Below are 12,373 nucleotides of genomic sequence, written 5' to 3'. Positions count from 1 at the left end.
CGATACTGATGTGGGGTTAAAGTGCTAAGACTCAATCACGTGGCTTGTAGACCGGACGTCCCTCAAATGCAGGTCTGCTCAAGAACAACAAGGTCAAAGGCTAAGGCACAGGTGACAAGCAAGAAGATGATGTTAGAAGACAAACTTTGACTTTGATTTGTTCTACCTAAAGAGGATAGTGAAACACACCTGCCCAAGAGCCCTGCCATAGCATCTTGGTGCCAAAGACACTGTTCAATGTCAGTAGATAAGACTGGGTCCCTTCCAGCTATCCCGAAGCGGAGAAGCCTCAGGGACTGAATCTGTCATGGGTCGGCCCCACCCATGGCACCCCAAGGCAGGGGTAGCTGAGCAAGGGGCCTGCCCTGCCCACCAGCACCACTGCACTGAAGACCAACAGGGCAGCGTGCTGGTTTCCAGAGTGGCAGAGACCCAAGCTGCTCTTTCAAATGGCATTCAAGTGAATTTGCCAAAAATATGTGCCACAGGAGGATCTAGAACATCCATCAGTTCAATACAATTCTACGGACATTGCAGACTTTGAAGCCTTTCTGACTTGAGCTGTTTCTGATTCTTCTTCGCTTTAATTGGAGTTTTTAGATCAATTTCACATTTCTCCACAGTCTTTCCTAATTCATTTAAGAAATCGGCAGCAATACTAGATGAGTACTACCAACACTGGGATGTAATCTTGACGGCCATCTCTGGAAAGGAACTCACCATATTTATATACAAGGTGAGAATTTTGCTAAGTGGGACCAGACTTTGGAGCAGGCATTTATTATTGAGTCCTTTCTATATCCCAGGGTGCTTTATATATATATTAACTCATTCAATCCTCCCAATAAACCCTGCATGGTTTAGTGGTACGTATTATTTTCTCCACCTTATACATGGCAAAAGTGAGACTCAGGGAGTGTAACTGAGCAACTTGCCCAAAGTCACCTAGCCAGTCCACATCTGAGCCAGAACACCAACCCACGACCTTCAGAATCCATCTCATTCCAAAGCTCACATGTATTCATCACTGCTTCAATATCACCATCAAACATGACTTCCTGACATGCACTGAAGTCCTTTTCATCTTCTGGTCACCCTGCACATGAGCATACTGGAGTACTACCCAGCAGGGTAGCCTAACCTCATCTAGGACTAGGGAGGCAATTCTCACACTGAATTCTAACAGAGGAGCTAGCATTAGTGTGTGGGGCAAATCACTCAGCAGACAGGGGCACCTGGCTGGCTCAGTAGGCAGAGCATGTGATTCTTGATCTTGGGGTCAGGAGTTCAAGCCCCACATTGGGTGTAGAACTGACTTAAAGAAAAAAGACTCAACAGATGGCAAGACCTAAAGGCAGAGAAAGCGCACATATCCAAAGTCCTAGAAGAAGCTCAGAGTCCAGCAGAGTGCAGCATGTAGAAAAAAAAGAGATGAAATGAAAAAGGCAGTGATGGGCTAGATGGAGGGAGGAGGGAGTCTAGGGAGCCCAGAGTAATGAGCCTGGACTTTATGCTAAGGGCAATTAGGAAGCCACTGAAGGACTTAAAGGAGGAGTGTCAAAATCTGATTTGCATTTTTGGAAGATCGCTCTGGCTGCAAAATGGAGTATTAGACCCAACACATACACATTTTCAAGTTGGTTTACAACGGATGGCTTCACATGCCAAGACCCAACTGCCCAGACTTTTGGGACCACACTCCAGCTCCATTTTGAGCCAGTACATTCTGTTACCTACTTGGCTCTAGTCCACATCACCTTGGAATTCTTCATTGGGAGTGTGACGTCATCTATAAATCCCAGCTTTCACCTCCAGACACATGGGCAGAGAAGGCCGGCTACGCTTTCTGACAAGCAGGGCATTCTCTGTCTTTTCTTTTAATTTCATTACATTGCATTTTTAATTACATTACATCTTAAACCTATTCCCACTTTCTTCATTAGAAACATATTCTTAAAAATAAATTCTTTTTTGGGGGCGCCTGGGTGGCGCAGTCGGTTAAGCGTCCGACTTCAGCCAGGTCACGATCTCGCGGTCCGTGAGTTCGAGCCCCGCGTCAGGCTCTGGGCTGATGGCTCGGAGCCTGGAGCCTGTTTCCGATTCTGTGTCTCCCTCTCTCTCTGCCCCTCCCCCGTTCATGCTCTGTCTCTCTCTGTCCCAAAAATTAAAAAAATAAATAAATAAATAAATAAATAAATAAATAAATAAATAAATTCTTTTTAAGCATCATTTTTTAGTGAATGCCTAGCATTTTGCTATATAGGTGATGGTGCTCAAGTCCTTTGTAGAAAAGTACGTTAGTGCTGCCTCCCTACAGCCCGCCCCAACCTCCGGGACTTGCTTTTCCCGCCTACCCCACCCCCACCATTAGTACCCACCAGTCAGATCTCTTAGTTTCACATGGCCAGTAGGCTTTGTCACATGCATGTGCCCTGGTTAAAGAAACCACTCAGAAGATCTGCACTCCAGGGCCTTGCTGGAGAGCGCAGATTGGAACTGACACCTCTCTTTTCCACCACCAACCTGACAGACTCCCTGATATTTAAGAACCTTTTCTATGAGCTCTCTCCTTCTATCATCCGAGAGCTCTAGGAAGCAAGATAGGTCCCCAAAAGGACTCATCATTTTCCTCCTAACCTGTTCCCCTCCTCTTTCCTAGCTCAGTGAAAGGCATCACCAACTGACTACCCCAACATCAAGTCAGAAATGAGGTCTCGTGGACATTTAATCACACACATATGCAAATACGTTAACATATGTCAAAGGAAACCTACTACAGATCATCCTTGACTACGTATTCGCACCCACTCTATTACTCACAAAGGCCAACTTTCTCCACCACTCAAATAGCTCGCTTGCCACATGTTTTCCATCCCTAAGAGCTGCCCCAGCTCCAACCAGCCTGTCCTTCAGCTCAATTATACCTCAGCATGTCACAGAGTTTCTGTGTGAAGGCACAGGAGCCTTTCAGACTTCTGCCTGGAGCCCCTCACGGTCTCCTCTGCCCTTTGGACATGCTGGGGCCCTGCCTCAGTTTTCTCTGCAGCCTCTTCCAGAGCTCTTTCATGCTGCTTTCTCTGCTTCTGCTATTGGGCCCACAGTCCCCAGACCACCTCCCCCTCCAGACTCTCTTGCTCACCTTCCACACTTGCTATCGTCTCACCTGAATGTCCTGCCCCACTGAAGACCCAGCCTCTACCCCTGGAAGCCTCCCAGGCCCCTTCCCCAGGCCATCTCTGGCCCTGGCCAGGTTTACTTCTCCCATCGGACTGGACACAGTGCTAAAGCCAACCTTCTACCTGCATGCTTCTTATGGGGAACTGGGGACAGATGTGTGTGTGGGGTGGGGCCAGGCTTGACCAGCTGCAAGCCCCGGCTCAGGTGAAGCTTGCCGAAAGCACACCGGAGATCCTTTGTTCTACGAGAGCTACAGAAACAAGATGATGGTATGTGACAAGACTAAGGGAAGATCAAACCAGGAGATGAAGGAAAGAAGCAAGGAGTGGAGGATTTGAACTGACTTATTATTTTATTCTGTATCTAATTCCCCAAAGGAAGTGGGCAAGTAAAGGGTTGACTTGAGCATGTGGTCAGGGCTGTGGAGAGGTAAGCCTATGGCTCTACCAGAATGAAGGCGCTCTGGGTCTGCTCCACTTGAGCATGAGCATCGAGCATTGTCTGAGGGGAGCTCACTGGCCACAAGTGCCTGGCCCCGCCCACATCCGGTGTCAGACTCTGCAGGTGGAGACGGGGCACGTCTGCGTGTAAGAAGGCCTCTCCCCTAGCTGGTTCTGATACTAGCAAAGTTGAGGGGCCACTGGACCCACGATCTCTTCTCTCTTTTCCTGTGGGTCTCACCTTGAGTGTTTGGGGGCCGTCCTTTCAATCTCAGAACTGATTTTAGGAGCGTCTTTCTTTTTCCTGTATTGCTTCCTCTTGCACCACCCTCACCTCTCCCAGTGCTACTTTAATGACATTCGGTGCCTTCTAACCTCCTGTGCCTCTCTTCTTCCTGACTGCATTCTGCTCCCTGGGCCTTACTTAACCCACTTGACTTCTTCAGGGCAGTAAATGAAACCATGGGCATCCTGGCGATGGGTGGATGGGAGAACTCCAGGCAAGAGCCAAGCCATGCTCACCTCCTGTCCCCACTGTGCCTCACACCCCTAACACCAAGTCCAGTTGCTGGCAAGCACTTTATGTGAAGGCCCAGGGCCCCAGAGGTCCAGAGATTCCTCCACATAACTAGCAAAAGTCCCAGATAGGAAGAAAAGAATAGACGATAATGGCATAAATATGGGCACTCTGTAGCTACACATTATTAGGCCATGATACAGAGAAGATGCTGATTATATGATAGGTAGAGAAATCTCCAAAATAGAAAATAAAGGGGAAATAACCATTTTGTGAGGCAGAAGAGCCAGAAATAGAGCAGGTAATCCCCAGGATTCGATTTTCATCCACTCTTTTATTTGGCCTGTTGTCTTAATCCAAATGCCTGGGCAGACTCCTTACCATCACATGCACTGCTCCTGAGACCTACAGAGGGGCCTCCGGACATGCATGTTCCAACTGGAATCCGGCTGCCAGCACTTCCGTCCTAAGCCCAAATCACTTGCCTCCATTCTGCCTGGGCTAACTTCCTCCTCTGGCAGTTTTCCCACTAATTTGCAAGTCCTTCCTGTGAAGGCAGGGGGAATATCATCAGCTCTGCCTCCCCTCTCAGTGCCTCACACCGCCTCAAATTGAATATCCTGAGGGTACATCAAATACCTAAAAAGGCGGTGTAGTGCCAAGGTCTGTGAATAAGCTCTGAAGCCAGGCTGGGTCTGAGCCCCGCTCTGCAAGGCTCCAGTGAGATAACGCCTGTAGGGTGTGCAGGCTCTCAATAAATACAGACCCCTCCTTTGATAAACAAAGCAGCTCGCGTTGCAGTATCAGTGTCAATGATGCTCTGAAATGGACAAAAATGTGCGAACTGAAACAGAAAATGTATTATCACCTTAGCAAAGACACAGAGAAATGTTCTTTGAAGGGAAGCCTCTAGTCACATTTAAGCAAATGAAAAAAAAGTTTGTGTGTGTGTGTGTGTGTTTTTAATTGGCTGGCCATTAAATCATCTTTGCTTTAGCTTTGAGTGGCCATAATGCAAATTCTCCTTTCTTGGTGGATGTGTTCTGCTCCTAAGATGCAGAGTCCCTCCAGAGGAGTCTGGCCTGCCAGTAACACCATGTGTTCCATTATCTGTGATATTCCACACCCCAGATTTATCAGCTGTGGCCCTATCAGTGACTGTATTCCCAGAAAATTTAGGAACCACTTTTATGTTCCCCTTTTGATATACAGCTACCATTGCCATGTGGGACTTTAATAAAGCCCATCTCAAAATTTGGGACTGGACCCATGGAGATAACTAAGTCTGCAATAATAAATCTTGTCAAAATAGGAAATTCATTCCTTTTCTGAAAATGAAATGAAGATATGATTTAAAGCACCCTTTTCTCACATACAAGCACTGAAATAATAATGTGCTGGCCTTCCCAGGCACACACCAACTTTCATACCACCACAGGAAGGCCAGGCAAGCTGTGGCATTGGATGCATTAGAAAGAATAATTTAATTAATAATCATTACGTTATTAACTATAACCCTTTAAATATTACGGGAGTTTTAAAGTTCACAAAGCTCACTCACATGATTCTCATCCCTATTTTACAGATGAGCAAACTGAGGCACAGAGAAATTCAGAGGCTTATTCATGCACGTGTAGCTGAAAGTAGGAGTCAGGCATCTGACTCCTAGCCTAGCACTCTATCAGAGGGAGGCTTTTGAGCTGTTTTCGGGAACAGAGATGGAGATACGGAGCCAAGCAAAGCTTATTTGCCTTTTTCAAAAACCAAACATTGATGACTTTGCTTTAGTCAGAATAATTCAGAGAAAAAATAGACTTACTTTGTTCCAATTCTACAGGGCCAAGTCTTCCAAAATCAAATAGAAAGACCAAGAAACAATATCTGGACCAGTTCAATGTAGCTTCTGAATCAATTCAAGCCATAAATATTTATTGGATGGTTATGTCCAAAGACTCAGGCTTTGGCTTCAAGGAGCTTACAGTTTAGTCGAAAGGCTAAAACAAGAATGCATGCCATACACACGCGCACACACACAACCCAGAACAAAGGCCGACTTAAGGTAGAGAAAGACTAATGGAGGTGAGGTGAGGAGGGGGCATTCAGGAAGGGTTTCTTGAAGAATGCAGTGATGGGCTTTGACATTAAAGGAGGAAGAAATGCATGAGAGGCACACCTGTACAAAGGCATTACGGAGGCAAAGCACGGAGATGAGTTAACATACATGCAAAGTGCCTGGCACATAGTGACCATTTGCTAACGCCTATTCATTTTTATTGGAAGGAAAGGGAAGAAACCTTGGACTGAGTTTAAGAAAAAGCCATACTGAGAGGAGATAAGCAGAAGTAGTGAGCAAGCTGTTTGCTAGGGTGAACAAGAGGAGAGACAGGTCGCACGGGCCAACTCATGGTCCCCTTCACAGGGAAGCCATTTGCGTTCAGGCTCTGAATTTTGTCTGCTGCCCCCCCTGCTTTGAGCAGTGGCTGTGAGGAGCAAAAGACGTGCAAAACATAGGGGCACCTGGGTGGCTCAGTCATTTAAGCAACCGACTTCGGCTCAGGTCATGATCTTGCCGTCCGTGGGTTCAAGCCCCACATCAGGCTCTGTGCTGACAGCTCAGCGCCTGAAGCCTACTTCTGATTCTGTCTCCCTCTCTCTCTGCCCCTCCCCTGCTCACACTCTGTCTCTCTCCCTCTCTCTCATTAATGTTAATAAATAAACATTAAAAAATTTTTTTAAAGATGTGCAAACCATATAATGCTGGACATAACTGAGGGTGTAGTGTTTGTGCTCACAAAATCCTGCTCTCTTAGTCTAGTACATGGCTGAGGGGTGACAGGACCACACAGGGAACAGCTCCAGCCGCCATCGCCCTTGCAACGGGAGGGAAGCGCTGGGTTGGAGATGAACATAGAGCAGGCTGGGAAAGTTTCCACACCATCAGCCACTGCCAGCACCTCCCAGAGCTCTAGAAGGGCAAGGCTACTTCCATTTTTTTGAGGGTCCTGAGGTACTAAAAGAAGAAAAGTTGCCAAAGCAGGGTTACCAAAGTTGGGGTGTATTTTCAAGCCTCACAACTAATATTCTAGCACGTTTAATAATTAACGTGCAATGTACCATCATTATGCTATTCAAAAGCCAAATAGAGACTTTATAAACAAATATCAATTAATACTGCAACATAGACTAGCGATATGGTGTGGCAACAGAACCTAGGTTTCAAGATAATGTGATGAACACCAGTCTCTTTGGATCCTGTCCGCTCTATCACAGATTGAATGTATAAAGTCACCTGCAGATAACAACAAAAATTTACATTCAAGCCCCTGACAATTAGGAGGCAAGACCTTCCTGCTTACCTTCCTTCCTTTCATCCCACTCTTGCTCACCCCTCCCCCACCTTCCTCACCACTTCAGATTCATGCAGGTCACCCCAAGTGTCCCCTGCAAGTCCCATCGCGGGACCAAACAAAGACACCTCTGCAGTCCAGGAGCTAGGCCTTGCCCTGCTGTGCTAGGGAGGCCAAGCACTCTTCGGGGAGCCTTGCATAGTCTGGAAGGATCGACAGGCCCTGCTGCACAGTGAAGCGGTGAAGGCCACTTTCCACTCCTCTGCTTGCTTAGTTTTTCTCTGCCCCCTTCTTCTTGGCTTCTCGAGGCCCTGTGCAAACCACTGTTGTTCCAAATGGCTAAAACCACTTGACATTTAGTGCAGCAGAGACCCTGCAAGGAACTAACTCCATGCTCAGTGGTAGAATTCACTGCACCAAAAAATTAGATCGTTCCGCTGCCTGCCTATGACTCTCTATTGCTTTGCAAATGATTAGGAAAAAAAAAAAAAGAAAGAAATAGCAGGCTTTCTTCAGATGCCCCCAAAAGACCGTCAAAGAGTGTAGTGTTCCCCTGAACACATACCTATGACCAAGACAACACCAAGGCAAGCAGAGACAAATGCATTAATCTGCTTGTTCCATCAGTCATCCCATACACATTTACTGCGTGACCATGTGCGTCAGGTACTGGGCACACAGCTAGGAATAGGGTGTGATCTTTTCCTTACCAAAACCAGAGGATGAAGTAAGTGGACAGACCAGGGACAAGGAGAGAGCTCAGTAAACACTATCCCAGCAAACTCGCAGGTATTCAGGTAGCAGGATTAGTGTAACCCCTTATGGTAGGGCTGAGATGCCCACCCCCCTCTCTTCGCATCCATTCCCCAGCCCCCTTCATCCTCTCTTCCTTTATTTCATTCTGACCCTCTTCCTCCTCACCCATCCTGGGCCTCACTCTCTCTCCAACCTCCCTGCCCTCCTCCCCTAACCTCAAGCTCTGGGTAAACATAAAAAGCACACACATTCTTGTGCCAAAGGCGTCCTCAGCCTTAGAAACCTTTCATTCTTAATGCAAATGCCTACTTTACACATGCTTTGTGATTTATTTATTTCCATCCCAACCTTCAGAAGCAGAGGGACTTATCAGTAAATGTCATAAATTCTGGATTTTTTTTTTAAAGCTGCAGCTCCAACAGCCAGCATCTGACAAGGATGTGTGCTACACAAACAGAAAACTGAATGAAGCCCCAGAAGAATGCAGGCATTTTTAGAGCTCCAGAGTTTTAGCTCAATTCCCTGTGTCGAGGTGGTTTCTATCTGTGTCAGTCAGTGCGTCACAACATCAGCCTCCATCCACCGTTGCACAGCACCCCTCAGCAAGTGCCTTCCCACACAATATCATCAACTGTAAAAACTGCAACCACTGTTGAAGTTACAACCACAATTATTTCTACAAATGGGGAGGGATTTGGTGCTGCTCAGTCAGTCCCTGCTAAGTAGGTTACCCACTGGACAAACACCTTTCCTTTTAGTAAATTCTGAATGCCCCTGGCTCAGCTGTATATTCATAGGAATTACCAGTTCACGGGAATAAAATGTTCATTTGCATTTATGAAGTTCTCTTTTGGTGCTGATGATAAGGATGGTTCCACAGAAGCCCCAGTCTGTGGTGACCAACTGTAAAGTCCTCAGCTGCTTGGTTTTAAGAATCCCTCCCTTAAAGCGTCACCTCATTTGTAAAAATTGGGCCTAAGTTGGACTTCACCTTATATGAACCTTCAACCCTGGCCATCTGCTTCCCAGCCCCTGCAGGAGCTTCTTCTGCCTTCTCTAAATCTCTCTTTCTGCATCGCCCTGCCTCCCTCACCTTTCCCTTGAGGGCCTTCCACCTTCTTGTGATTTTGTATTTTGCTAGAAATTTTAACTCTATTCTCTGAGATGGCTCTCAAGACCACACCAATAGCTCAGAGTACTCACAATCGTTACAAAATATAAATGAAGCACCCCACAGCTCACCCCATGCCATATCCTCACCCAAAAGACCAGCTCTCAGAGCATATGTCATCATGATCACATTAAATTAAGATTTCCTTATTATTGTTGTATCAATCCTAGCATCCAGGGTGCTGCATACAATAATGAATATCTGTATGGAAGATTTCTGAATGCTCACTGACGCAATATGCTACAACCAGCTAGTAAAACAACACAACTCAGGAGGAGGGAAATATGCTTTCGTCTAGCACTCAAAATGGACATAAAGGCTATAAGAATATGAAGATTAAGACCAAAGAATTAAAAAGAATATTGACCTTGCCACTTTTATGACAGTGTATTATATACAGTCGGGATTCAGACTTATATTGATGGGAGCTTCACAGGATGGAAAGGAACCAAAGAAGAGAAGAAGGGAGAGTTCTTTTTTGACTACTGCTCAAAAAAAAAAAATAGTTAAGGTATCAGGAGCATCAAGGAAGAAGCTCCAGAGGAAGAAGTGAGATAAAAACACTGAGTGAGCAGTTTGGGAGAGGATCGGCTTGGCTCCTAAAGCGATAGGCAGGAGTGGAAATAGAGAGCACGCTTTCCTAACAAGAAGTTTACATTCATGCCAAGAAAGTGGGTGAACACTGTCAGATATAACCAGACTTCCCCCTGCCTGACTCACAGGATGGGCTCTGGTATTTCAGACCCTAGCAGAAGGACTTGAGATTCTCCAAGTGGCACCAACCCAAACTCTGATTCACCATAGGTTTGGGGAAGGCCTCTTTTTCGGTCCTGCTAAAGGGGTGGTGCCTTTGTGAAACTACTATTTACACACACGATGGAAATCCCTTGAGGGAAGAGGGGCTGGCTTTTGAAGGGGTGCAGGGATGCCTAGAGTGGGATGGTTACTTTGGTTACAATCAAGAACATCTCTGGCCCTGTGTCTCATCTCTAGGAAAAGGCTGCATGTTCGTCTTGCTGACCAACTGGTAAGCGGAGTGTGACCCACAAGCAGTCTGTTCTCCACACTCTGCTGTCAACCAAGGCTCCAAACTTCTTTCTCAGAGTGAGACAATTTCAGAAAGAAAGAAAAAAAAATATGTTTCCTTCTCAACCAAGACCAATGCCTCTGCCCCCAGAACCCTGGGGGCCCCATTCCCTGGTGAGGAGGCTTGTAGGCTGTGCCCCACATCAACTCCTTCGGGTTAAAATGGCTCTCCTGACACTGGAGTTCAGCCCTACTTCCAGTTCCCAGAACTGCATCCGTGTACTCTGGGCCTCCTCTATGGGGGGCTCTAAAACACCTCTCAGGGGGTCCAGAGCCCTCTGCCCAGTTAAATGCACCCTCTCTTCACAATCAAAGGTGTTTCAGACTAAGAGGTGTTTCTCACCAAAGGTGTTTCTAAAGGTGTTTTGAGTCAGGGGTAGGGAGACCCCAGACCCAGAAGGGAAGTGCTCAACGCACGCACGGACAGTTGACCTAAGGGGTCTGGGTCATGGAGATATCTTGTGTGGCACTCCTTCACAAAAGGCAGACCTGTTCTCTGACCAGGCCCTTGGGCCAAGCTGGACAGCACCCGTGTCTGGCTTCCAAAGGAACTTCCCCTCCTGGCCATCAGTCGCTCATCTTGAGTGACCGGAACACAAGATGTTGCCAAATGCCCCGGGGACATGCCTTCAGCCGCCGGACCTAGAGGGTTAGGAAAGGCGCTTCCTAGGCTCGAGAAGGGTCGAGGAAGGACTGGAATACCCCTCGTTCAGAGATCTGGGAACGAAGCTCTCCTTGTCAGAGTGTGGATCACCGGGGAAGGCGCCGGGCAGGGCAGCCTCCGGAGCCCAGAGCCGCATTTCCCCACACCAGCTTCCTTGCAAAACCAGGAGAGGCGGCGAGACGGAGCGGAGCAGCCAGTCACCCTCGCCCGCCGCCGGGAGGCCGGAAAAGTTCCTCCCAGAGCGCGGCGAGCTTGCCGGCATCTGTCCAAGGTGCTGAAAGGTCTCCGCGGCCGGCGGGAGGGCTGGCTTCTGCGCGCCCTCAGCCTCCTGGCCGCCCGCTCTGCCCTTCCAGCCTCTTGCCCTGTCCTCTGCCCCGCCGCACCGAAGCCTTTTCCCTCCTCCTCTCCCACCCCGCGCCCTCCACTCTCGAGCGGCATCAACTCCGCCGGCGCCCGGGCCCCCGGGCCCCCACCATGTTCTTAGGTCTGCCGAGCCCCTTCCCGCAGCGGCCACCTCCAGGGCGCCTCTGCCGCTGGGCTGTCGCCGCCGCCCCCCTCTTACCTTCTTCTTTCGGTCACGGGAGCGGTTCCTCCGCTTCCTGTTGGATTCTTCCTTCTCCTTCTGCTCCTGGAGGGCCTGCGCCTCGATGTCTTTGATTTTCTTCAGCTGTTTAGCCGCTTGAGCCATGGCGGGTCACGGTGCTCCGGTCCCCGCCTCCCGGACCCCTCACACTTGGCAATCCAGGTGGCGACACCCTCCCGAGGAGGAAAAAAAAAATGAGTCTCTGCTCCGCGGAGGGTGGGGGGGGGGGGAGCTTCTTTCCCCACCGCGGGAAGGATGCGGCCGGGTCGGCGGGGGAGGCAGCTGCGAGACGATCAGAGGGCGAGGCGCGCCGCGGCTGCCCGGCGGCCCCCGGATGGCGCCTCCCGCCGCGGCCGGAGCTCGCTTACCAGCGCCCGGGACGGGCTCTGGGCTCGGCCCCGCCGCCTCCTTCCCTCCCTCCCTCTTTCCGTCCCTCCCTCCCTCTCCTGCGGCGGCGGCGGCGGCGGCGCGGGGGGCGGGGGCGGGGAGGCGGCTTGTACTGCGGCGAGCGGCGAGCGGGCCGGGGAGGAGGCGGACTCCAGCAGTTAACGCAGGAGGGCGCGGGGGACGCTCTCGGCCAGGGGGCCTGGCCGGCCCGACGAGGCTCCGCGCGCTCGGCGCCCGCGCTGGTG

The 12,373-nt window shown here is 49.2% G+C and overlaps 1 protein-coding gene across 19 annotated transcripts in view; it reads right to left on the bottom strand.

The window, feature by feature from the left end:
• Positions 1-11,943, bottom strand: part of ANK1 (ankyrin 1) — a 218,437-nt gene extending 206,494 nt beyond the window's left edge. For 7 of the 19 annotated variants that reach the window (XM_058720545.1, XM_058720547.1, XM_058720546.1 and 4 more), the window contains exon 1: positions 11,721-11,941. In XM_058720545.1, coding sequence (XP_058576528.1) covers positions 11,721-11,846 — 126 coding nt within the window. In that variant the 5' untranslated portion in view covers positions 11,847-11,941. Of the gene's footprint in view, positions 1-11,720 lie in introns of all 19 variants that reach the window. The other 12 variants (XM_058720550.1, XM_058720551.1, XM_058720552.1 and 9 more) reach the window with 4 other exon arrangements.
• Positions 11,944-12,373: the final 430 nt, after the last annotated feature.

The sequence above is a fragment of the Neofelis nebulosa genome, chromosome 3 (genome assembly GCF_028018385.1).
Source record: "Neofelis nebulosa isolate mNeoNeb1 chromosome 3, mNeoNeb1.pri, whole genome shotgun sequence".
Lineage (NCBI taxonomy): Eukaryota > Metazoa > Chordata > Mammalia > Carnivora > Felidae > Neofelis > Neofelis nebulosa.
The sequence above is the reverse complement of the archived record's forward strand: the minus strand, read 5'-3'. Positions and strand labels throughout refer to the sequence as shown.